Consider the following 27,693-nt stretch of genomic DNA (forward strand, 5'->3'; position numbering starts at 1 on the left):
CAAATAGACAATGATTATTAACAAGTGTAGATCATCTTTCAGTTAATGAAAGGTGCCTTCACATTTATTACCTCATTTGATCCTGGTAAAAGCCTTAAAACACCTGTTGTAAGTAATAAGGTAGAATTCAAACAGCAGCCTTCTGACTCCAGAGCCTGGGCTGTACCTTTGTACCAGTGACTGAATTCTAATCTGGTACCTATTACAGCTTTTGCACTTATTTGTGGACATAGCTCCTCCAATATACAATAAACCCCTGAGGCCTACTACCACTATCTTTATGTTCCTAATACCTAGAGCAGGGATAAAATGTTGAAAAAGTAAATAAATAAAACGACCTCCCAAAGATGACACTAACATTAATTTGGAAGCTTTGGCCAATGCATATATTGAATTTTACACAGTCTCTTTTATAACCTACAGGCCTTGTGAAAGACTAGAATGTATGTGTCATCAACATTTGCCGGTCAATACCTACCCAACACCACAGCAACCTTAAACAAACCATATGAGGAGGCTCGATGAGAACAGTATCTGCCAATTACTTTGAGGTGAGGAAAGGCTATGTACAATGATTGTAAGTTTCGCTGGAAGACACAGCCACTAACATAATTAAAACACACTTGCAGCATTTCAAGAAGTTAATCATACAGCAGAGCATTCAATTTGCAATTCAATATTTCTCCGCACCTATTTTGCCAGTGCACAAGCAATTTTCTTTTCAAAGACTGCAATACTGAAGCCTCAGGCCAAAGAGAGAAGGACCATACATAGCAGAACAGATTTTAATACTTCAGTAAACAGCAAAGGGAAAGAGCACAGGAGAAGTCAAAGAAGCCAAGGAAAAAAAGGTTCCCTAGTACATGACTCTGTGACTTCCCCTCTGCTGGCCCAGTTGGTGACTAATGCATCCTTGATCACACTGCCCCAAAACACTTTCACAGCTTACCTATGTCATCTCTCCTTGTATCTTCCACACTCATTTGTTTTTTTTCCTCAACCTTTAATCATGACAAATTTCATAGCAACAGAAAAGTTGGAATAAAACATGAAATACCAGTATAACTTTTGCATGAGCTGACTAGGGACAAATATGTTCATTATCAAAACAAATGGCGTAATACATTCATTTATGTTGTGCTTCACTTTTAATTTCTTGTTTTCTTCCCACACTTAAAAAACATTCAGGAATGGTGCCCACTACATACCAGGCAATGTGATAACCACAAGGTGCATAACTTTGACAACTGCTTGCTTTCATGCAGTTTACACAGATAACCAAGATATGTAAGACTATATTGTGACCAATACAACAAACACAATTAGTATCCACCAATATTTACTTTTTCTCACCTTTCTAGGCACCCAGAAAACTGCTCCCTAGTCCCTAGGGGTTAGGAGGGACTATAACGTAGTAAGTCAGCTATGATCAGGGGGATGTCTCAGTCTGTAATAAAGTTCTACCTTTTATCCCTCTCTGCCCTTCCTAAGGCCATAAATTGACAGATAGGACCTCAAGAGGTTACCAGCCTCCACGGAATGAGCTGCCCAGGAAGGTCATGTTATTGACCCTAGGCTTTGCCATAAATAAGAAAAAAATATTTACGTGGTAAGCCATAGAAATTTTAGGACTTTTCATTTGCTTATTTATATGACTATCTGAATTATCACAACAGAGCCTAGCTTATTGTGACCATTACAGCCTAAAGGAGTGTCTGACACAAAACAGAAGCTCAATAAATAATTACAGAATGAATAAATGAATGGATGGAAGAGTAGTTAATATAAATACAAAACAACATGTAAGCAAGTATACCACAGTAGTGAAGAACTTGGAACGAGGAACTTCTGTCAGAGTTTGTACTCAAATTCTGCCAACTTACTAGCTGGGTGACCCAAAGCAACTTACTTAACTATATTTCACTTTTCTCCCCAATAGACTTAGTCTAGTAATAACACCTACCTTAAAAGGTTACTTAAGAGTTCTGTGAGATAATGCATTTCAAACGTTTGCCAAGACATAAGAAGTGCTTATTAAATGTTTATGTCTAAACAAGAAAATGCAAATAACTTGTCCTCTGCTAGGTTGTTTATCTAATACCTGAAAAAAAATTGTCATTAAAAATGAGTCCAAGCTAAACATAATATAGCTTTAGTTAAATTTGATATTTGAAAGTACTAAAACTACAGCACCATAATCCATTTTCCTCATTAAGACAAAATTATTCACTCCTCTATATCTTACAAAGGGTTTATTTGTCTAGGACTTATTAGCAAAGCAAAATACTACCAACTAATACTTACCACGGTAACCTTGTCTCCACTATTAGTAACTTGCTTATAATAAGGTGATCCTGAGAGCACTCTCCAGGCAGAAAGGCCACAGCTAGAAGCTTTTGACATGCCCACTTCTACAGTTTCACAGCCACCAACCAGTAAAAGTCTAAAAAAGAGAAAAATATAAATAACTGATAAACTGCAAATATGAACAACAGAAAACCAACAGAAGGAGCAGAAATAGTCACCTTCATGAAGAAAACCAAAATTACTATATATACTTACATTAACCTGAAATTAAGAAAAAAAAAAAGTTTTCTCAGCACTTTGGGAACTGCCTACTACCTAAGGGAGAGGACAGGGAGAGGCTTCCCTGGCCACATCCGCATGGTACTCTCCCCCACACAATGGACCACTGCCCCAAATGGCAGAACACAACACCCAACTCCCTTTACATCATAAGTCTCCTTAGTGTTGGCATACCAAAAGACTGACTCAGTTATATGATTGCGTTAACTAAAGTTTCACAGACCAGTAACCAGCAGAGGGGTATGCCCAATGGCATAAAAAACCCTAATACCTGCCTTCTGTTAATTCTGCTCACCTTGTGTGGTGGGCAAAAAATGGCTAACCAAAAGATATGTGTCCTTCCTGGAGTCTCTGGGTCTGCAACCTGACATGGATTTAAAGTTGCAGATGGAATTAAGATTCCATCTAATGGACTGACCTTAATAAAGGGAGATCAAATGGGAGGTCTAGGTTGAGTGCTTTGAGGTTTCTCCATACTTCCTTCCAGAAAGGTTGTACTAGTTTGCAGTCCCACCAGCAGTGGAAAAGTGTTCCCTTCTCTCCACATCCACGCCAGCATCTGCAGTTTTGAGATTTTGTGATGTGGGCCATTCTCACTGGGGTTAGATGATATCTCAGGGTTGTTTTGATTTGCATTTCTCTAATATATAGAAATGATGAACATTTTTTCATGTGTTTGTTAGCCATTCATCTGTCATCTTTAGAGAAAGTTCTATTCATGTCTCTTGCCCATTGATCTATGGGATTGTTGGCTTTTTTCACGTGGATTAATTTGAGTTCTCTATAGATCCTAGTTATCAAGCTTTTGTCTGATTGAAAATATGCAAATATCCTTTCCCATCTACCCAGAAGGGAAAAAAATCCTTTTATCATAAGGACACTTGTACTAGACTGTTTACTGCAGCTCAATTTACAATCGCCAAAATGTGGAAACAGCCTAAATGCCCACCAACCCAGGAATGGATTAACAAGCTGTGGTATATGTATACCATGGAATACTATTCAGCCATTAAAAAAAATGGAGACTTTACATCCTGCGTATTAACCTGGATGGAAGTGGAAGACATTATTCTTAGTAAAGCATCACAAGAATGGAGAAGCATGAATCCTATGTACTCAATTTTGATATGAGGACGATTAATGACAATTAAGGTTATGGGGAGGGAAGCAGAAAGAGGGACGGAGGGAGGGGGGTGGGGCCTTGGTGTGTGTCACACTTTATGGGGGCAAGACATGATTGCAAGAGGGACTTTACCTAACAATTGCAATCAGTGTAACCTGGCTTATTGTACCCTCAATGAATCCCCAACAATAAAAAAAAAAAAAAAACTGAAAAATAAATAAATAAATAAATAAAGGGAGATCATCTTGGATTATCCCAGTGTAATCACAAGGATCCTTAAAAGTGGGAGGGGGGTGCGAGTGGGGCGCTGCAGAAGAGTCAGTGTCAGAGAAATGCACTGTGAGACTCACTGGCCATTGCTGGCTTTGAAGGTGGAAGGAACCAGGATCCAAGGAATCTGGGCAGCTTTTAGGAGCAGTCGAAGACAACAAAACAGATTCTCCTCCTGAGCCCAGCTGACACCTTGATTTTAGCCTAGGGAGAGCCATTTCTGATTTCTGACCTCTAGAACTATTAAGATAATAAATTTGCTTCATGGCACTAAGTTGTGATAATTTGTTAGAGCAGTGGAAGAAAACCAACATACATCTGTTTCTTTCCCATCCCCATGACCCAGATGACCATTAAACTCTAATTCCATCAAAAGTTCTCTTCTCATTTAACCACTTGCTTTCTACCATGTATTTATGAACTAAGCTAATAACAATAAAAGAACTCATCTGTACAATATATTCTTAGATATAAAAATTTCAAAAGTACATAAAAACCCTTCCAGGTTTAACCATCAACTTAGTCCAAATCAAAATCTGAAAATCCTTAAAGTCATGTAAATGTACTTTATTCACAGAAATACAACTTGAGCCTTCACTCAAAGGCACTATCTTATTGATTTTATATACAGCACTAACATATTTCTATCACAACAAATGAGAACCAAAAAATGTTGCCATGATAGTAGGAAGCAAACTATTTGAGCTGTTCCTACTCCCTAGGCAAATCCTCAGAGCTAACACATAATTAACCTCGTTTACCAGGGCAAAAGAGATTTGAATCCAAAGTCAAGCTAATAGTACAAATATTATTTGCTCAGAGCATTCATTGTTCAAATGATTTTATTACAGTAAAATATTTCCCCCAAACAAGGTATATCCAGCAGATAAAATCCTACTATCCCTCTGAATCTAACTCTCAACCTGGAGGAAATACAGATAAAAAAGAAAAATACTTTAAGAAACATAGAATGATACAATCGACAAAATTTAGATGGGAAAAATACAAAATAAATGACCTGATTCCATCACAACACATACACTCAGAAAAAGAGCAACAGAGGGAGAAAATGGAGGGTAGATCATTGAACTAAAAGAGAATACAGTCTGGATATCTGAAAATATTGGCAAATTATTATTAATTATTTTGGGATATGAGAATGGCATCACGTTCATGTTTTAGAGTTCTTACTTTGTAGAAATGCACACTGAAGCACTTACAAAATAATATGCTACGATTTACTTCAAAAAAAAAATATCCAGGGAAGGGGGGATGGCAGGGTTATAGATAAAAATGAAATTAGCTATAACTTTATCATTGAAACTGAACAGCAGACTAGGAGTTGGTTTATGATTCTATTTTTGTACATGCTTCAAATTTTCCATAAAGACATTTTTAAGTCCATTTCTTAGGAAAAACTCCTGTGAATAAGCAGGGACATACATAAGAAGTAATTTGGGTATCCAGAGTGTAGAATTTAATCACAATGATTTTCGATCATAAAATGTGACCCATAAAATATACCTTTAAAAACTAGTAGTCTTAAAATTATAATAAAAATAACATCACTGAGAATTCAACACATTCCCAAAGGCCAAACAGTTCACTGATAACAAATAATTCCCCTCTATCAATACACAAAACATATCTTTATATTAACAACATATATAATAAATACATTAATATATTTATAATATAAAACTTTCATATTAATTATATTTGTTAATATATGTATGAAATTTTAAGTCACCTGAATATAGCAGGGGCTATAGAACTGTGAATCCCGATTTCTGATCTCCTGGTCTCAATACTAGAAGATACTTCCTCTCTATAAATTCTGTTAAAATCATGACTGTGCATAGGTAGAATTGGTTAAAATGGGGTAAATAACTGAGAATGAAAGAGATTCATCATCCACTTCCAACCTTTCTCTCATTCATGCCAGAGATAAGAAACAGAATGATGAAACGAATCATATGTTGATCCCCCCAGATGGTAGGGCAGCTTTGGGACACTGGTACTCCAGCTGTAAGAACGCATATGTGTCCACACATGCAAGCAGGAATGGTGCTCATGAGTTTTTAAAGGGGAAGAAACTGAGATGACTTCACCCACGTATTCACAAAACAGGTAACTGGCAGCGCAGTACGTAAGGCAATGTGCAGGGTGTTGAGTGTCCAGAGACAAACACGTATGCTCTCCACATTCAAAAGCTCACTCTCCCTTAGAGGGCAAATAAAACGAAGAGCAGCTGGGAGGATGGAAATAAGTGGTACAAAAGATGACAGCCCAATCTGAAGATGATAAGCCAATGTAAACCTACTGAAGGGTTATCTTGAGTTATTCATGCCAAAGATTATCAACCCAAATTCAACATGTTGATTTGTTCCATTAATTTACTGTTGTATCTCTTATACCGAGAGACATTAAGAGATGCAAGAGATACGAATGAAGAGAGAGAGAGAAATGCCACGTTCTTTGGTGAACTCTCAATACCTAAAAGATGTCATTTCTTCTTAAATTAATTTATAAATTGAATATAATTTCACATAAGATCCTGGCAGAATTTTTCATAGAACTGAATAAACTAATTTAATAGAACTTAGGCAAACATAAAATTCCCAGTGGAGAGTAGAGTTCTAAGAAGAACCAACTCAATTCACACTGATCAATCTTTCCTTAAAAGAGCTGGGCTTTGTACACCTTGACCTATAAATATTTTCCTACTCTAATGCCTTTAAGACATCCTCCTTCTGATTTGACTGTGTCAAAATTTAAAATGTCTATCCATAAAATAAAAAGACAAATTGCCCACTGAGATAAATTATTTATAACACACAAAACTAACAAAGTATTTGTAGGCAGAATTTATAAAGATCTCCCACGACTTCAAAATAAAAATGGAAAAAGAATCAGCAATAGCAAGTCACACAAAAAGAAATCCAAAAGCCAATAATGCAGATTAAAATAACACAGATTTACACCAACTACTCTCTAGAACGTTTAGGACATAGTAACTCTCGTGAACTAGTGATAACACTACAAGTTGAAGCAATCATTTTGAAGCAACCTGACAATATCAAATAAATGTACACAACTAACTATCCCACCAACTCTGTTCCAAGGAAACTAAGGAGAAATGCTTGCACAGGTATATTCATCTCTTGGTAAAAGAATATTGTGTACAGCACTATTTATTATGCTGGAAAATTAGAAATATTTAAAATGTTTTAAAAGTATGGATAAACAAATACAATAAATTATTCAAGGAAACATACACAATATAAAGGGAACAAAATAAAAATATATATCAGAAAGTCACATACCAAAATCATGATAGTGGCATTTAGAGAAAAGGAAGTAAAACAAAGTATGGTCTAGGTATGGTCTTAGTATGGTCTTACACTGTATGGTCTAGGTATGATCTTAGTATGGTCTTACACTGTATGGTCTAGGTATGGTCTTAGTATGGTCTTACGCTGTATGGTCTAGGTATGATCTTAGTATGGTCTTACACTGTATGGTCTAGGTATGGTCTTAGTATGGTCTTACGCTGTATGGTCTAGGTATGATCTTAGTATGGTCTTACACTGTATGGTCTAGGTATGGTCTTAGTATGGTCTTACGCTGTATGGTCTAGGTATGGTCTTAGTATGGTCTTACGCTGTATGGTCTAGGTATGATCTTAGTATGGTCTTACGCTGTATGGTCTAGGTATGGTCTTAGTATGGTCTTACGCTGTATGGTCTAGGTATGGTCTTAGTATGGTCTTATACTGTATGGTCTAGGTATGGTCTTAGTATGGTCTTACACTGTATGGTCTAGGTATGGTCTTAGTATGGTCTTACGCTGTATGGTCTAGGTATGGTCTTAGTATGGTCTTACGCTGTATGGTCTAGGTATGGTCTTAGTATGGTCTTACGCTGTATGGTCTAGGTATGGTCTTAGTATGGTCTTACGCTGTATGGTCTAGGTATGGTCTTAGTATGGTCTTACGCTGTATGGTCTAGGTATGGTCTTAGTATGGTCTTACGCTGTATGGTCTAGGTATGGTCTTAGTATGGTCTTACGCTGTATGGTCTAGGTATGGTCTTAGTATGGTCTTACACTGTATGGTCTAGGTATGGTCTTAGTATGGTCTTACACTGTATGGTCTAGGTATGGTCTTAGTATGGTCTTACACTGTATGGTCTAGGTATGATCTTAGTATGGTCTTACACTGTATGGTCTAGGTATGGTCTTAGTATGGTCTTACGCTGTATGGTCTAGGTATGGTCTTAGTATGGTCTTACGCTGTATGGTCTAGGTATGGTCTTAGTATGGTCTTACACTGTATGGTCTAGGTATGATCTTAGTATGGTCTTACACTGTATGGTCTAGGTATGGTCTTAGTATGGTCTTACACTGTATGGTCTAGGTATGGTCTTAGTATGGTCTTACGCTGTATGGTCTAGGTATGGTCTTAGTATGGTCTTACACTGTATGGTCTAGGTATGGTCTTAGTATGGTCTTACGCTGTATGGTCTAGGTATGGTCTTAGTATGGTCTTATACTGTATGGTCTAGGTATGGTCTTAGTATGGTCTCACGCTGTATGGTCTAGGTATGGTCTTAGTATGGTCTTACGCTGTATGGTCTAGGTATGGTCTTAGTATGGTCTTATACTGTATGGTCTAGGTATGGTCTTTTTTTTTTTTTTTTTTAATTTTTAAATGTTTTTATATATATTTGGAATTGTTAAATTGGTTTTTTTTTATTTATTTATTTATTTATTTTTATTAAATCATAACTGTATACAATGATATGATTATGGGGCATCATACACTCACTGCATAAACCATTTGACACATTTTTATCACAGTGGTTAACATAGCCTTTCCGGCGTTATCTCAGTTACTGTGCCAAAACATTTACATTCTACATTTACCAAGTTTCGCAAATACCCCTGTAATATGCACCACCTAGGTATGGTCTTAGTATGGTCTTACGCTGTATGGTCTAGGTATGGTTATGGTCTTATACTGTATGGTCTAGGTATGGTCTTAGTATGGTCTTACGCTGTATGGTCTAGGTATGGTCTTAGTATGGTCTTACGCTGTATGGTCTAGGTATGGTCTTAGAATGGTCTTACACTGTATGGTCTAGGTATGGTCTTAGTATGGTCTTATACTTCCAGGTCTAAGTATGGTCTTAGTATGGTCTTATACTTTATGGTCTACGTATGGTCTTACACTGTATAGTCTAAGTATGGTCTCTACTGAATGTGTATGGCTTTCAGACCATAGTAAAATCAAACTATCTTAAGTTCAAAAATCATAACTCAAAGACCACTGTATATTTCATCATTCGCTGTACTTTTCTATTTTTTTAGTTTAAAAAAAGGAACATTGAGATACAGTATTCCAAATTATGCACATAAATTTCTCCAGTTAATGAAGTCCAGAAGAAAATAATTCAGTGAATTGCCTTTAACACGTTTCATAAACGCACAAATCTAATCAAATACTGAAAAGGAAATTAGTATATAATTTGCTTTGTGACATTTTGAGGTTGTTTATACATTAATAGTTATATCTTGAGCCTTCTGTGGCTTAATACTGAAATAACTATTAGATTTTTGAAGAAACTAATTCCATAAAAAGACAATACTGTAGACAATAATTTATATCACTAATGTTATTTGCTGCTGAATTAAGTTTCTCCATCCAGAATACTTACATGTAGTGGTAACAATTACATTCTTAAATATGAAAAGTATTTTGTTTTTAAGTGCTTAATTTTAGAATAACATTTTGAAACAAATAATTATTTTTAAATCGTCCTATAAAAATATAAAGTAAAACAATTTTTATAATACAAATTAAATTCTCCACACTAAAACACATTGATATGTGGCAATTAGCAGAAGTTTACTTCCCTTAATAAAAACAAAAGAGATTAAGAAAGAAAGGCTTTATTTTTCCCAGCAATCTTCAACCTCAAATTTTGTGAAAGACAGAAGGAAAATCATGATTCCAGGAATTAGGGGTATCAGGTTCAAATATCTTTGCAAAAAAATATACATATATTTATTTTATATATATATAATATTTTTTATTTTATATATATAATTTTTTTATTATATATATATAATCTTGAGACATTCCTTTCACTCCATTAACATTTACTAAACACGAACTATGTCAGAGACAATGGGGAATGTTCTAATCAACTGAAAAAATGTTCTAATAAAACCATTTCTAATAAATTGTAATCAATTTTTAGTATAATTGTTACTTCTCACAATTCACCAGTATCTGTACAGTACTCTGGTTAGAGGACTTGCAGCTTGCATTCTATCCCTCCATTCCTTTTCTTAAGCAGCCTTGGATATATATTCATGTACAGGAATAAATATAAGCAGAGTCTACCACAGGTAAAACAACTAGTAAGCACTAACCACTACAGTACAGAACCTCTTCAGCAACCTTTGACTTAGGTACAAAAACTGCATAAAAGACAAATTAACTGCATGGTGGAAGAGGTCAGGGAAGGCTTCACAGGGTAGCACCAGCAAAAGGCTTATCCTTTAAACAATTTCCCAGACTGATAAAAGGGTTAGCCACCAGCAAAAGGCTTATCCTTTAAACAATTTCCCAAACAGAAAAAGGGGTTAGTTAAAGAGTGTTTTAAGCCAAAGAAACATGACATACAAGAGCACAGAGATGAGTCTGTAAATGGTGTGTTCAGAGAATTGTAAGAAATGCAGTGAGTACCACCAGCCTCTAAAGGGCAAACGGAGTAACAGGACAGAAAGTTCAAGTACGTCCTGAATAATACACATACTTTATCTCACTTACTTCCCGACACTTATCCCCGTCTACCTTCTATAACATAAGTTATTTAATATCATGCCATCATTACTAAACATGGAGCCATTTGAGCACAGAGACTAATTCACGTTTGTGTCCTTTACATCGTTTATCACAGTTATTTCACGCAAGAAACATCTATCTGGGCACTATGTGCAAAGCGCTATAGTGGCACAAAGATAAATAAGACATAGCTTCTGTCCTTGGCTTAACCTCTCAGGCTTCAGTTCTTCCACATGAAAAACGAAGGGGTGGAACCAATGATGGATGAACTCCCTTCCAGCTCTGACATTCAGGAAGTCTAAAACTCAAAGCAAGAACACAGGTATCAGACAACAAAAATAAAGTGTGACTGATGGAGCAAAAAAAAAAAACACAAGAAGGAGAGAATTAAAGGAGCAGAAAGAAAGACAGAGACCAGGGAAGAGGAGGGGCAGCAACGAGAGGAAAAGGGCGAGCGGATAGAGTGCAGGCCCTGCGTAAGACTGGTGAGCCGTGAGGGTTAAGGGTTGCCCTAAAAATTAACCAAGGGAGGTCAGTTCATGGGGACAAACATACGGTTATATAAAAAGACTAAGATCTAGTGTTCAACAGCACAATTAATAACAGCAGTTAACAATAATTTATCACATATTTCAAAATAACCAGATGATCTGAAACGTTCCCAATTCAAAGAAATGATGATAAATGTTTGAGGCAAAGAATATCCAAATATCCTGACTTGATTGTCATACAATGTATGTATGCATTAAAATATCACATATACCCCATAAATATGTACAATTACATATCAATAAAATTTTTTTAATTAACAAAAGAGTTCCTCTAAAAGCTGATTCTAAGAAGAATTATAAATAGTTTATTAAGAGGGTTCTTCAATCTAATAATTGTTGGAAGAATGTGCCATCTAGTGGCTTAAAACTCCTTAAAGCCAAAGCAGAAAGTTTAAAATCAGAAACACTTCTGTTACGCCATCCAATGACCAACCACTATACATTGGCATACAATCAACAAGAAAGAAAGAAAGAGAATAGCCCACGTCCCCAAATTTTAAAATGGTTAAGACCACCCTTGGCACAGTAAGGGCTCAAAAAAATTACCTATTACTTCACAGTTAGAAACCATTCCTCTTAGAAAAAATGAAATGTTCCCAATATTAATTCATTTTAGTATAACCTAAACATTCTTTACTAAAAAAATCCCACTAGTTCATATTTTAAATTCTGCTTATCTTCATTTATTAAAGAGCTAATTAGAAAACATATACTGTAGAACCCCCATAGCTGACCATCTCCCTACCTTGCCCACCATGTCCTTACAATGCCCACTTCAAGTTGACCTAATTTTCAGTGACTAGACAGGTACCACATGTATATGCCAGTACAACTGTCGACCACCTCTGTATGTTGAGCAGTTTATGACAGTCCCTGGGGTGGTCAACTCTGGTATAATCATGACCCTACACATCAGCAAACCTCAAACATAAAGTAGGCATCCGAATCACCCGCAGGACCTGTAAACCCAGACTGCTGGCCACTCCTCCAGAGCAGCTGAATTTAGTGGGTCTAAGTGGAGTCCAAGAATTCGCATTCCAAACCATTTCCCCAGTGATTCTGAGGCTGCTGGTCCAGAGACCATACTTTGAGAATCACAGCTTTACATTTTGCTTGAAACTATTACTCAGCTCTGGAAGACACAGATCACTTTAAGTCAAATTAAATTATACTACTTAGCATGATCACAGAAAACTGATTATACTGAATGATGATTAAAGATAAAACATGGGAAATTTTCCTAAACTTCTTTATTCAGTAAAGAAATCATTCTCCTGGCAATTTGGTAACTGGGCATTTTATTTAAAATTGAATGGGTACCTAGCTATAAATTCCTTAAAATATAATTTATGAGTTAGCACTAAGAAGTAGGGGAGTATCTATAAAGTTCCAATATTCTTTACTTTGTACCACCCAAGCAGAACTAGACACACATTTAGACCAAATATTAAATGACATGGCATAGAGTCCAGCAATCATTTTCCATAAAGATCAGATAATAAATATGTTAGGTATTGTGGGCTAGTCTCTTACAACTATTCATTCATGTCATAGCATGAAAAAAATAACATAAATAATGTTTAAAAAAAAACAGAAGTGTGCCCGTGTTCTTAGAAAACTTTATTTATGGACACAAATTTTAATTTCATATAATGTTTATATATTATGAAATATTCTTTCTTCTTTTGAGTGTTTTTTTCAATCACTTAAAAAATGTAAAAATCTATGCTTGGAAAGAAGCCAGATTTGGTGCACAGTCCATAGTTTGCCAACCTCTGGTACAAAGAAAAGCTTACTAGGTATGGGAATCAAAGACATGAGTTTGCCACTTAATGGCCATGTCACTTTAGGAAAAGTTTTTTAAGTCTCTTGGAGCTTGGGTTTCTCCATATACACAACAGAAATTATAACACTATCTCATAGAACTGTTGTGACTTAGGAATCAGTATGTGTAAGAATCTCATAATCAGTAAAGCCTCAATAAAGTTAAGATTTCTCTCTTATAATCTTAACTTCAATTGAAGTCAATTCAATATTAATTTAAAGAGTATCTAAAATGTACAGGGTAACATGCTAGCAGTACAGGAACTATTGTATAAGATATCAGGTTTTCCCCACCCTCGTGGAGTTTACAAGCTTCTGGGTTAATGACACTGTCATTCCATCTAAGAGAAGTCTGGGGAAAAAAAAAAAAAAAACTATTTTAGGCCTTCCATCTATACAGCTATTCCACGTGAACTCTTAAATTTCAATTCTTCTAAAGTCAGGCTTTTATTCATTTACTCCAAAGTATCTATTGAGCACCAATTTGTGTCAGGCAATATTTTGACTATTGAAAATAACACAAATAAATTTCCTGCCTCCATGGAATTTACATCCCAGTACATCAGAATTGCTTTCTCCCTTTTTAAAATATGCTACTACAAAGCCCAGTAAGTAGATTTAACAATATAACCAAAATTAAGCAGCAAGTACTCCATACAAGGCACTGTGCTATGCACTGAGGGTACAGTACTAAGATAGGGTACTCGAACTGGACCCACACCTTTCACCATTAACTAAGATAGACTCTCACTGGATTAAAGATTTAAACTTAAGACATGAAACTATAAAAATACTAGAAGAAAGTGTAGGGAAAACTCTTGAAGAAATCAGCCTGGGCAAATATTTTATGAGGAGGACCCCCCCCTGGGCAATTGAAGCCACTTCAAAAATATACTACTGGGACCTGATCAAACTAAAAAGCTTCTGCACAGCCAAGAACATGATAAGTAAAGCAAGCAGACAGCCCTCAGAATGGGAGAAGATATTTGCAGGTTATGTCTCCAACAAAGGTTTAATAACCAGAATCCACAGGGAACTCAAACATATTAGCAAGAAAAGAACAAGTGATACCAGCTCAGGGTGGGCAAGGGACTTGAAGAGAAACTTCTCTGAAGAAGACAGCTGCACGGCCTACAGACATATGAAAAAATGCTCATCATCCTTAATCATCAGAGAAATGCAAATCAAAACTACTTTGAGATATCATCTAACTCCAGTAAGATTAGCCCATATCACAAAATCCCAAAACCAGAGATGTTGGCGTGGATATAGAGAAAAGGGAACACTTCTACACTGCTGGTGGGAATGCAAACTAATATGTTTCTTTTGGAAAGACGTTTGGAGAATACATAGAGATCTAAAAATAGACCTGCCATTCAATCCTATAATTCCTCTACTAGGTATATACCCAGAAGACCAAAAATCACATTATAACAAAGATATTTGTACCACAATGTTTATTGCAGCCCAATTCATAATTGCTAAGTCATGAAAAAATCCCAAGTGCCCATCAACCCATGAATGGATTAACAAATTGTGGTATATGTACACCATGGAATATTATGCAGCCTTAAAGAAAGATGGAGACTTTACCTCTTTCATGTTTACATGGATGGAGATGGAACATATTCTTCTTAGCAAAGTATCTCAAGAATGGAAGAAAAAGTATCCAATGTACTCAGCCCTACTATGAAACTAATTTATGGCTTTCATATGAAAGCTATAACCCAGTTATAACCTAAGAATATGGGGAAGGGGAAAGAGGGAGGGGAGGGACGAGGGAGGATGGGCAGAGGAAGGGTGATTGGTAGGACCACACCTACGGTGCATCTTACAAGGGTACATGTGAAACTTACTAAATGTAGAATATAAATATCTTAACACAATAATTAAGAAAACGCCAGGAAGGCCATGTTAACCAGTGTGATGAACATATGTCAAATGGTATATAAAACCAGTGAATGAGGGCGGTGCCTGTGGCTCAAGGAGTAGGGCGCCGGTCCCATATGCCAGAGGTGGCAGGTTCAAACCCAGCCCCAGCCAAAAAAAAAAAAAAGCATGAAAACCAGTGAATGGTGCCCCATGATTGCATTAATGTACACAGCTATGATTTAATTAAAAAAAAAGATAGGGTACTCGCACTCAGAGAGGCCACAGTCCAGCAGTTACTAACTACTGAATAAAATAATGTACTCACTCTTACCAACATAAAGATGGAGTCTAAAGGACTCCACACATCATATAGCAGACAGATGGAGACAAACAAAAACAAAAAATCAAGGGCATCCGAAGCACAGGGGAAAAAACGAAAGATGCACAAAGCTTCAAAGAACAAAGACATTTTAAGATCATCATGAGGAAATTTTTTAGAAAAAACAATTTGAAGAATACAAGAATTCATACATGGCTAGAGTTACCTAGAGCAGGGATCAGCTATCTCTAGCTCCCCAAACCAAATCCAGTCCACTGTCTATTCTTATAAATAAAGTATTATTGAAACTCAGTCATACTCATGCATTTGTATATTGTCTTTGGCTGTTTTCACACTATAATGGAAGAGTTGAGTAGTTGTAACAGACACCATATGGCCTGCAAAGCCTAAAATATTTACCATCTGCCCCTTTACAGAAAATGTATGCTGACTATGGGTGTAGTCAAAGAAAACATGAGGGTTATGACAGGAGACTAAAGAGGTTAAAGGCCAAGCTACGAAGGACCTTAAATACTTATATAAAGCATCTCAGGAATGAAGAAACAAATTTCCCATTACTCACTAATAACTGGGAGCTAAACGATGGGCATACATGGGCACAAAGAGATGTGAAGGACACTGGAAACGAAAAAGGTGGGAGGTAGGGTGGAGGTGAGAGACCAAAACTGACCTGCCAGGTGCAATGAACACTGGGCACAGTAAAGCCCTGACTTAGGCATTCCACAAGATATCCAGGAAACAAAAACATTTGCACCCCCCAAATTACGAATTTTTAAAAAAAGAAAATAAATCAATAAACAAATAAATACTTTCTAAGGAGTTGTATCTCTGTCCCAAATGCTAAAGGGAATTAAAAAAGAATTTTTAAGTAGAGAAGCAGATGATCAGACTTGTATTTTATGATCTATATTCCTTTCTAGCAACAAAACTGAAAATAAATTAGAAAAGGATAAAACTGGAAGCAGGTAACATACTTGGTAAGTCAACTGGATAAGAAGTGTCAAGTGCCTAAACTATATGGAAGGTACCGGAAATGAGGAAGGGGTAATTGAGGCAGACTAAGAAAGAACAAGCAGCAAGACTTAAAGATCGTAAGAATGAGATGAGAGAGTTATCTAAAGTAAATATGAGGTTTTGGACTGGAAGAAATATTATACATCAAGATATAAGAATACAGAAGAAGAAACAGGTTTGAAGAAAGGGAAAATGCTTTATGCAATTAGAATATAATGAGTATAGATACTTGTGAGCTAGCCAAGAAAAGATGTTAGGCAAGGCAGTCATATAAATAGCGTTGTGGCTAAGGAAGGACTTCAGGGATATAAATTTAAAAGTACCACATATGCATTTAAGTGGTTAAAAATCCTAAATTTGGGCGGTGCCTGTGGCTCAAAGGAGTAGGGCGCCGGCCCTATATGCCAGAGGTGGTAGGTTCAAACCCAGCCCAGACCAAAAACTGAAAAAAAAAAAGAAAAAAAAAAATCCTAAATTTGCATAAGGCTGCCTATAAGAATATATATATATGGCCCAAAGCAGTTCACTAAAACACTACCACAATTAATGACCAAGTTCAGCAAGTCTATGGGATACAAGACCAATAGACAGTTGGCCCTTGAAAAATGTGGGGGTTGAGGCATCTCCTCCCCTGAGGTCAAAATCCATATATAAATTTTGACTCCATGAAAACTTAGCTACTAACAGTCCACTGTTGACTGGAAACCTTACTGATAACATAGTTGATTAACATATATCTTGTATAGTGGGCAGCGCCTATGGCTCAATGGAGTAAGGCACCGGCCCCATATGCCAGAGGTGGCGGGTTCAAACCCAGCCCCGGCCAAAAACTGCAAAAAAAAAACAAAAAAACATGTATCTTGTATATACGTACTTATGTACTGTATTCTTACAACAAAATAAATTCGAGGAAAGAAAATACATTTACAGCACTATTTTGTATTTATTCATAGTGTCGGTTTATAAGATAAATCATCTGCAAAGCAGACCACAACTGCAGGCCTCAATCTCTGGTACATATCAAGCAATGCAACTTTTTCTTGTAATATTGTAACTTTTCTCTGCTTCTTGGAATACTTCCAGGATCACCAGTGACACTTCACAAGGGTCCTATGATGTTATTCAATGTTCACAGTGTTGTATTAAATATGATGAAAAATATGCAAGAACCTCAACAGATCACTTTTTACTGTGATCAGCAATTTACTGGAGAGAAGAGCTGCTCAGCTGCTGATGCAGAGATGATTAGCATCACGAGCAAATACTTGCAATGCTTGTATTGTTACTATTGAGCTCATCCCAATAGTAACAAGAGATGGCTGCAAAATTATTACAGTAGTACAAAATGTACTGTGGTTAATTTTTTTTTAATTAAATCATAGCTGTGTACATTAATGCGATCATGGGGCACCATACACTGGTTTTATAGACCGTTTGACACATTTTCATCACACTGGTTAACATAGCCTTCCTGGCATTTTCTTAGTTATTGTGTTAAGACATTTATATTCTACATTTACTAAGTTTCACATGTACCCTTGTAAGATGCACCGCAGGTGTAATCCCACCAATCACCCTCCCTCCGCACACCTCCCCCCTCCCTCCCTCTCCCCCTTCCCCATATTCTTAGGTTATAACTGGGTTATAGCTTTCATATGAAAGCCATAAATTAATTTCATGAAGCTATTGAATACTGCATCTTTACCTTTGTTTATACTTTTCTCAACTGTGACTAGCACCATATGTACAATCTATAAGTGCATACATAAATTTTGATAAATTTCAATATTTTATAATATATGAATATTTGTGTATATTTTATGGCAGTAAATGATAAAATAGAATAGTATCCACATATATTTAATGCATTCATGTCCTACATTTTTACTTAATTTTTTTCAATATTTCTAGGATATGTGATTTGCCTGCAAGTTTTTCAAATTGTTGCAAATCTTCAGATAACTAATATATATGTATGCGAATATTATTTTTAATCCTCATGTAAGTTCGAACCTGTGTTGTTCAAGGGTCAACTAATTGTTCAGTTAACCCTCCATAACCATGGATTCCACCTGAGGATGAAAAATACTCATTAAAAAAGTGGGTGTCTGCATCCGTACTGAACAGACAGACATTTTTCTTGTTATTATTTCATAAAAAATACAGTATAACAACTACTTATAAAACATTCACACTGTATTAGGTATTATAAGTAATCTAAGGATGATTTAAGTTTACAGGAAGATGTGCATAGGTTATAGGCAAATACTATGCCATTTCATATCAGAAATTTGAGCATCTATGGATTTTGGTATATTGCCCACAGGTATCAAGCAATGACTGTATACAAATCATTTGTATGTCTGTGGTAAACATCCCCAAAAAAAGTATAAGGTGGAAAATATATCCCAAACGTCAGACACTAGTATACCTCTTTCAAATGATTTTTTGGCATACAAAATCTATCATTTATACCATCTTTTTCTTCATTCACTTACTAAAGTCAACACAAAAAGTAAAAAATGTAGTTCTATCATAACCACTATCAGTGACATCATGGATTTTTTTTCCACAAATTAAAGTTAAATAAGAAAGAGTTGTACATATCACATCTAAAGCCATCCTTCCTGCATATACTCACCACATACAGGAGGGACAGGGTAAGTAAAACAGAAAATAACACCCAAAATGCAGTGATTTCCTGGCTGCCAAGATGATGGTGGGGATTCCTAACTACAATATGGGTGTCAGATGCCTCACACAGGTTTTGCAAAGGCAAATGTGCTTGAATAAATGTGATGATACCAGGCGTCCTCAAACTGCGGCCTGCGGGCCACATGAAGCAGTGTGATTGTATTTGTTCCCGTTTTGTTTTTTTACTTCAAAATAAGATATGTGCAGTGTGCATAGGAATTTGTTCACAGTTTTTTTTTAAACTATAGTCCGGCCCTCCAACGGTCTGAGGGACAGTGAATTGGCCCCCTGTTTAAAAAGTTTGAGGACGCCTGATATAGACTGTGTGTCTGCCCTGATTGCCTGTCCCAGGCCACATTGGGTGGTGGGGGCCAGATGGACTTCACATTTGTGAAGTTTAAAAACTACACACACACGCATACGCATTCTTTAGTTGTTAACATATATAAATAACAAGCACATGTGTCAATTAGGAGTTCTTGATAATTGCAATATAAAAGTTCTACTAGCAAGGCTTTCCTTGTAGTCATGGAAAATCCAGCTACTGTGGCTAATATAAATATAACTCCCTTTTTCTCTCTGTGCTTATTACACATTAACTTTTGGACTTCCCACGTAAGTCTGTCAAGATGAGTTATCCTAGTTCACCTGAGTTGCAGTTTTGAAAATAAAATACTAAATTTGCTCACTGAATTTTTTTTTCACTAAAAAATGAGATATACTCCGTGCAAGCTGACAAATTCCATGCTCTGGGTTACTGAAGCCAGAACAGGAACTAGGGTAATCTTGCCAAGGAAATGCTATGTTGTGGAAAACTCTTTCTGGGCATCAAATCTTGATGGCATGAACTTGTGCTTTACTCATGTTGTTATCCCTACCCCCTACCAGCGCCTTGGCAATCTGCGTGACACAGAGTAGGCTTTCAAGAAATGTTTATAAAGATAGAATAAACACATAATTGCACACAGATACCCACCTCACAAAGACAGACAAGAGAAGAGAGATACCCACCTGCTACTTCTATCCCTGTGTCACCCATCAACGTCAGCTCCTTACAACCCGGCCTCACAGTGTTTCTCAACCAAGCATTCTGGGCAGCCACAAGCAATGGAAGGGAAATGGCAGCCAAAATGATGCATATTATTATCCCTCATAAGGGCAACTTCAAAACCAGAGAATATATCCTATTCATATTCCAACTGATTCTATTACATCTACCAGAGCCTTAGTAGAAAGGGTTCTTAATTACAAGGAGGAAAGGATCCAAATCACCTATAGAGGTTTTTAACAAAACAGATGCTAGGATCGCATCCCAAACCCACCTGATTAAGCCTTTGAGAGTACAGCTAGGTATTTTTTTTTTCTTTAGTTCTCAATAGGTACTTTTGTTGTTCTTGTTAAGAGCCAATGGCCTAGAATGAGAATGTCAGTAAAAGTACTAATGAATAAATTAATTTAGATTTCTTGCCCTGGCCAGTGGCCTGCCATCAACCACAGCTGATGCCAATAATAATCATGTGAAGACTTAATCCCCTCTCAGTTCTTAGGATGGATTTAATCAACTCCAGTGCAAAAGCACAGTATATTTAGCATCTACCTATGTGGTCCATTCCACATCCACCTTGTATCTTGATTTAAGTGACTGCCCAGGTTCTGAAGCCAAATTTCCACTTTCTGTTCTAATAGTAGCAGCTTTTGGTGTTGTGATAAGATCGCACTATATTGCCACAGCTAGAGCGCAGTGACCCGATCACATTTCACTACACCCTCCAACTCCTAGGCTCATGTGATTCTCCTACCTTAGACAATCAAGTAGAGAGGACCACAGGTGCATGCCATCACACCTTACTAATTTTTCAATTTTTTGTAGAGATAAAGTCTCATGTTGCCCAGGCTGCTCTCAAACTTCTGGCTCAAAGTGATCCTCCAGCCTCAGCCTCCCCAAAAGTACTGGGATTACAGGCTATCAGGCACCATACCCAGACCAGTAACAACAGTTTAATTTTTGAAGTCTTGCTCACACTGAATCTCCCAGAAAAGTTAAGGCTTATCTCTGAACCCTAGCCTTCTTTCTATTCAAGCCTACTAACTGTTACTTGTCAGGTACTCCTGACAATGAACCTTTCCCTAACCCCTGCTGCCAAACTCTCCACCACACTTTTCCTTTGTTAAATGCTTCTTAGTAGACTATCCTGGACCTCCTTAGTGTTTGAGAAGCTTGCTAAATCACCACCTGTGGTCTGTGCCCACTGAAGTGGCATAAAAAGTGTGGTTCAGAAAAAGTAAATAACTTGCCTTGAGGTTATACCACTAACAAGGAATACAGGGAAGAATAGAATTCAGGACTCCTGTCTCCTAACCCAATACACATTTTAATAGATAATATTTTTAATATTCTATTTGTACCATTTCTAGGAAATAAGCTAAAGATACCTCAACAGTCTTCTTTCAACTCTCTACTCTCAAGAGTGATACACAACAGCTAGTATCATTTTTAACATGAGATGAAATTCAATCTGGCCAACATTTTTTTTTTTTTTTTGACACAGAGTCTTGCTGTCTTCCAAGGTAGAGTACTATGGCATCACAGCTCACAGCAACCTCAAACTTCCGGGCTTGAGTAACCCTCTTGCCTCAACCTCCCAAGTAGCTGAAACTACAGGTGCCTGCCACTACACTTGGCTAGTTTTTCTATTTTTAGTAGAGACAGGGTCTTGCTCTTGCTCAGGCTGGTCTTAAATTCCTGAGCTCAAGCAATCCACTTGCCTCAACCTCCAAGAGTACTAGGACTATAGGTGTGACCCACCATGCTGGCCTGGCCAACTTCTTAAAACTGCATTTCCATAAATCTTTGCAGAGGGATTCTGAAAGAGTTCTCATAACCAAGGGCAAAAGTATAAGACAAGTGCTAAACATTGTGCTTAAGATTAATGAAATTCACTTAATCATATAGCTACCTCTCTTAGACATACAGTTACCACATCAAGTTAAACAACAACCAAACACTCAAAGAGGAAGTGAAGGAAGAGAATGACTGATTCACCAGCTGAACAGATTTACAATTTCATAAAAATTTCAAAGGTCTACTTATGTATGACTGTAACACAATGAGAACTAACCCGTCTATCAAAGAATCCCCAAAATGAGGAGTGACAGATAAGGCCAAAGCTGATTTCCATATTATTTAATTTCTATCAATGACAGGCAAAAGGACCAATAAAGCTGCCAAAAATTTACATCACAATACTACAAATTAATAAAACTGTTTTCTACTTAACAGGACCAAGATGATTCTGAGTGAGACATTCTCTACCCACAGCATATTCTCAATTAGCCAGCCAACCTACAGAGAACAATACAAACACATAATAGGATGGGACCATGACTCTCCACTCCCCCAGAACAAATGCCTGTGAAACCAAAAATGAGTCTGTGAAGGAGTCTGTGAAGCTCAGCAAGTTCCTTAATGCACATCTACCAACACAATGCAGCCCCTCTACAGAAAATGGTCTCTTCATTGCTCTTCAAAAAACCAAGCTCAAAGAAAGAACTTTCTCATACTGAGAAGTGAGAAATTGAAAGGTAAAATGAAAAACCCCTTAAGAAAAGGTCAACTCAATTAACTGACATTCGTACTTTGCAGCTACGATGCTGCCCGTTAATCTCTCCAGTGCCAACAGCTGCTACGTTATTAGAGGCCAAGTGCACTTTCTCACTGCGGTGGGAGATAATCAGTAAAGACCATGACTAAACTAACTATTTATTCCTTTTCCAGAAGAAGCAATCCTTGAAAAAATTTATCAATCTAGTTAGAATTTATGAAAAATTTCCTGGTACAACTGATACCTAACTGCTCCTCCGGCTCTCAATAGTGTGTCTTTTCAGATACCAAGGTCCTGAGTCTCACCAAATACACAGGACTCGAGAAACCAGAGAAAAAGGCAATTTTATGGCAACATAATGGCTATGAAAGACCACTGATTAGCTCTCAAAAAGATCTCATAAGTCTAAATGGAACTTACATCTCACAGGAAAACAAGATTTACCTATGCTCTTGGCTTAACCTTCAAGGTAGGGTAATTCTCAAAACTATCTTCTCCATAAGATAAAATTTGAACATTTACAGGACCAACTCCCATTTCCCTACTCAAGGGTGATGAGTTAGGAGACTGTGGGCCTCTGCACACTCTATGGCTTCCCTTCCCAGACTCTTCTTTCTCTTTTTTTTTTTTTTTTTTTTAAGACAGAGTCTCACTATGCCGCCCTCAGTAGAGTGCTATAGCGTCATAGCTCACAGCAACCTCAAACTCTTGGACTTAAGCAATTCTCTTGCCTCAAGCCTCCCAAGTAGCTGGGACTATAGGCACCTGCCACAGCACCCAGCTATTTTCTTGTTGTAGTTGTTGTTATTTAGCTGGCCCGGGCTGAGCTCAAAACTGCCAGCCTCGGTACACGTGGCTGGCGCCGTAACCACTGTGCTACAGATGCCAAGCCCCAGACTCTTTCTTTCTATTCTGTGCCTGTGAAGTTAGCTTCTAGTCACGTGGGAGCTCATTCACACAACAATCATTTTTGATCCCCCACTAAGTGCTAGGTATTTACTTGGAATACCACCTTAATTCCAGGAGTGTAAAAAACTTGTGTATCATAGCCGGGCGTTGTGGCGGGCGCCTGTAGTCCCAGCTACTCGGGAGGCTGAGGCAAGAGAATCGCTTAAGCCCAGGAGTTGGAGGTTGCTGTGAGCTGTGTGAGGACACGGCACTCTATCGAGGGCCATAAAGTGAGACTCTGTCTCTACAAAAAAAAAAAAAAACAAAAAACTTGTGTATTTAAAATGTTTAAGGTTTTGTTCAGGGGAATAGAGAAGCCATGTAAATCACTGTTTATGAAGCACAGCCTTTAACCTTTCAGCATACCATTATTTAAAGGTATTCCTCACCTCCCAGAAAACAGCTCTGTAAAGACCATGTCTGATGCCATCTCCTGAGCCTTAAACAGTCTCTACCAGTGCTAGCTTAAGTAAATACAATTACCTAACTACTCTTCAGCCAGTTCACTCCTATGTGACCACAACCTACTTCAAGGCAAACTGAAACCCTAACTTATCATTCTCTGTAAATGCTTCTTCAAGTTCTGTAGAACCACTGGTCTAAAACAGAATTGGCTAAAAGAAAAAAAATTAATAATCCAAATGCTTGAATTCTTCTTTTGCATAAACATAACATTCATTATTAAATACTTATTCAGTATTAAATACTTCTCCAAAATATTTAACAAATATTATGTTAAAAAAGACAAAAGCGTTCAAATAAAAGCCCATTTAAAGGGCTTTTTTTTTCTCTGTGATTCATTTGTTTACACATAACAGCTTCACCAAGGTATGATCTACATCCACAAAACTGAGACATGAGGAATCTTGGTGGGTAACAGATGTAAAAACAATTGTAGTACTGGTTGCACAACTTTATACATTTATTAAAAATCAACAAACTAAGCATGTAAAATCAATGTTCAAGGAATTTCAGCATGGGTGACTTCTCAAAAGAACAGTTTCTCCCAAGAAAGTAAGCATGTCCTCTGCCTTCTGACTTTGTTCATACCTAAATTAGGGTCTAGAAGTAAGCTACCTTCAAACAACCAATTACCTCTGTGTATTTATCAAGGAACTGTTGAAGATTCAAAGCCAAATAGGTCAGATTTTGCCTACAGAAATTTACAAGAAAATGAAGAACAAAATCTTTAAAAACTATATACTACTGAAACCAATAAATGCCATTTTAAAATCTATACATAAAGTCTTCTACTTGAACTTAATTCATATTAAGTGTTCTTATTTGTGAATATATGACTCCTTAAAAAGACTGTAAACTCCTAAGGGCCAGGGACTACATGTGAACCTCCACCAGGACGCACAGAACCCACCATGTACTGAAAGTTTGCCATCTGCTTCTCTAAGAACACAGAGGAAGTTCGAGATTGTTCTCAGCCAGAATCAGGGAAAACTCCAAGAAAACAAATGGAGCAAAGAGAAAAAAATAAGATTAGAAAAGAGAAGGCAGTGAGGTTTTGGGAGGCATTTTAAAAAGGGAAGCGGGAGACAGTCTGAGTGTCTAAGGAGGATAAAATATATCAGACTCCGAGGTAAAGAAAGAAAATAGTCAAACATGAGATAGTCTGAGTGTCTAAGGAGGATAAAATACATCAGACTCTGAGTTAAAGAAAGAAAATAGTCAAAATCAGTATATCCATAGAGCCTATCCCAAAAGCTTCTCAATTAATTTTTGTTTCATATTACTGAATTTACTATATCTCAATTTCTCTTCTTGAACAATGCTTGCATCATCAGGCAAAGTGATGAATTACATAAAACCCTGACTTTACATATTACCAATTTATCCCATATCCACTCTGTCTGATTTACTTCACATTTATAAAACCTTTCTGGATGATAAATATCACATGTTCACATTAATAGAGTAACCAAAAATAAAAATATGATAAATATTTCAGCTTCTTTCATTTAAAAAGAAGGCCATATGGGCGGCACCTGTGGCTCAGTCGGTGGGGTGCCGGCCCCATATACTGAGGGTGGCGGGTTCAAACCCGGCCCCAGCCAAACTGCAACCAAAAATAGCCAGGCGTTGTGGCGGGCGCCTGTAGTCCCAGCTACTCGGGAGGCTGAGGCAAGAGAATCGCTTAAGCCCAGGAGTTGGAGGTTGCTGTGAGCTGTGTGAGGCCATGGTACTCTACCGAGGGCCATAAAGTGAGACTCTGTCTCTACAAAAAAAAAAAAAAAGGCCACATAATGGAAAATATACACCACCTAGCAAAAGCATGGTCATGCATAACAGGGCGCTTACACATACTCCCTGCTTTACAATTTTCATTCAGAAATATTAAATGCAGTCATCCATCTCCAAGTTGACTGCTACCAAGAGTTGTACATTATTGTGGAACAAGAAAAGAGGCCCTCTATGTTTGGCTTATAATATATTTAAGTTTCCAAACTTCTTATTTAAATAGAGACTCCCCCCCACAAAAAAATTCTCTCAGTTGCATAGAATCTGGGCCAAAAGGTGAAAGCCTTAAAAATAATAAGTATATTTTGTGATGTGGGCCATTCTCACTGGGGTTAGATGATATCTCAGGGTTGATATGAGGACAATTAATGACAATTAAGGTGGGGGGGGGAAGCAGAAAGAGAGATGGAGGGAGGGGAGTGGGGCCTTGGTGTGTGTCACACTTTATGGGGGCAAGACATGATTGCAAGAGGGACTTTACCTAACAATTACAATCAGTGTAACCTGGCTTATTGTACCCTCAATGAATCCCCAACAATAAAAAAAAAGAAAAAAATAATAATAAGTATAGTGTAACTTATGACACATTATCAAGTAATAACTATTCACTGTGTGATAACTTCAAATCTAGGATCCCAAATAAACCCTACTTACCCTCCTGAAATAATACTAGGGAAAAAAAAGAAATGAAATATTGACTTTTATAACAAATAAAGACTGTGGAGTAGTCAGTATGAAATAAACCAAATAAACAAAAACAATCCAGCATTAAGATATAAAAGACTTCTTTTAAAAGGGACAAGAAAAAAAAAACAGAAATGTGAGAAATAAAGAATACAAAATGAAACAGAAGAAAAAGAAAAGGAAAATCAAAATAAACATAATTTTCCCTCTTTACTCAGGAAATAAAAGTTAATCAAGGTGCCCACAGAGGGAGCATTATCTATCAATAATGAGAGCTTTTATATCAGTGGCTGAGGCTTTCACAAGGATGTACACTACATACTCCCTGCCTTCAAGTATCTGACATTAACTGGAGTTGCAGGATATATCTCAGTACTTCCATACTGCTATTCCAAAATACCTGAGAATGGATAACTTATGAAAAATAGAAATTTATCTTCTCACAGTTCCAAAGACTGGGAAATCCAAGATCAAGGTGCCAGTGGGTTTGGTTGTCTAGTGAGGACCACTTTCTGCTTCCAAAATAACACCCTGTTGCTGCTCCTCTGGAGGCTAGGAACAGGTGCTCATGTGGCAGAAGGCAGAAAGGCAAGACAGCCAAATGCTACTTGTGAAGCCTCTTCTAGGAGGGCCTTAATCCCACTCATGAGGGAGGAGCCCTCACTGCCTAATCCCTTAATACCATCATACATTGACCATCAGGTTTCAACACATGAATTTCGGAGGAGACACATTCAAACCATAGTAGGACACATTCATCAAAATAGAAAAGAAATGAACAACAAAATGTGGTATATATAAATAGTGCCCCAAAAGATCCCTAAAGAATAAGCTGCTACTTACCGTTCCAAATTATCTGGCCTCAACATGCCTTTCTCACACCCTACCTCCATCAACTCCGTCACTTCCTTTCCCCTCCCACACACACTCTAGTGTCAACCAAGCTACACCACTTGCAATTTCCCAAAAATACACTGTAACTTCTTTCCTCTTGCCACTCTTCACACTTTGTCTGAAATGACCATCGTGTCCAGATCACAGTGCAAGTGCCACCTTCCATACTTTCCTTCCTTCAATAAAGC

The 27,693-nt window shown here is 37.2% G+C and overlaps 1 protein-coding gene across 2 annotated transcripts in view; it reads right to left on the minus strand.

The window, feature by feature from the left end:
• NBAS (NBAS subunit of NRZ tethering complex) overlaps nucleotides 1-27,693 on the minus strand; it is a 408,191-nt gene that overhangs the window by 334,324 nt on the left and 46,174 nt on the right. Inside the window, exons 1-2 of one of the 2 annotated variants that reach the window (XM_053587869.1) lie at nucleotides 3,005-3,198; nucleotides 2,305-2,443 (exon numbers count right to left, since the gene is read on the minus strand). In XM_053587869.1, the coding sequence (XP_053443844.1) occupies nucleotides 2,305-2,443; nucleotides 3,005-3,177 (312 nt within the window). In that variant the 5' untranslated portion in view covers nucleotides 3,178-3,198. Of the gene's footprint in view, nucleotides 1-2,304; nucleotides 2,444-3,004; nucleotides 3,199-27,693 lie in introns of those variants that run through there. The other variant, XM_053587868.1, reaches the window with a different exon arrangement.

The sequence above is a fragment of the Nycticebus coucang genome, chromosome 4 (assembly GCF_027406575.1).
Source record: "Nycticebus coucang isolate mNycCou1 chromosome 4, mNycCou1.pri, whole genome shotgun sequence".
NCBI classification, from domain to species: Eukaryota; Metazoa; Chordata; class Mammalia; order Primates; family Lorisidae; genus Nycticebus; species Nycticebus coucang.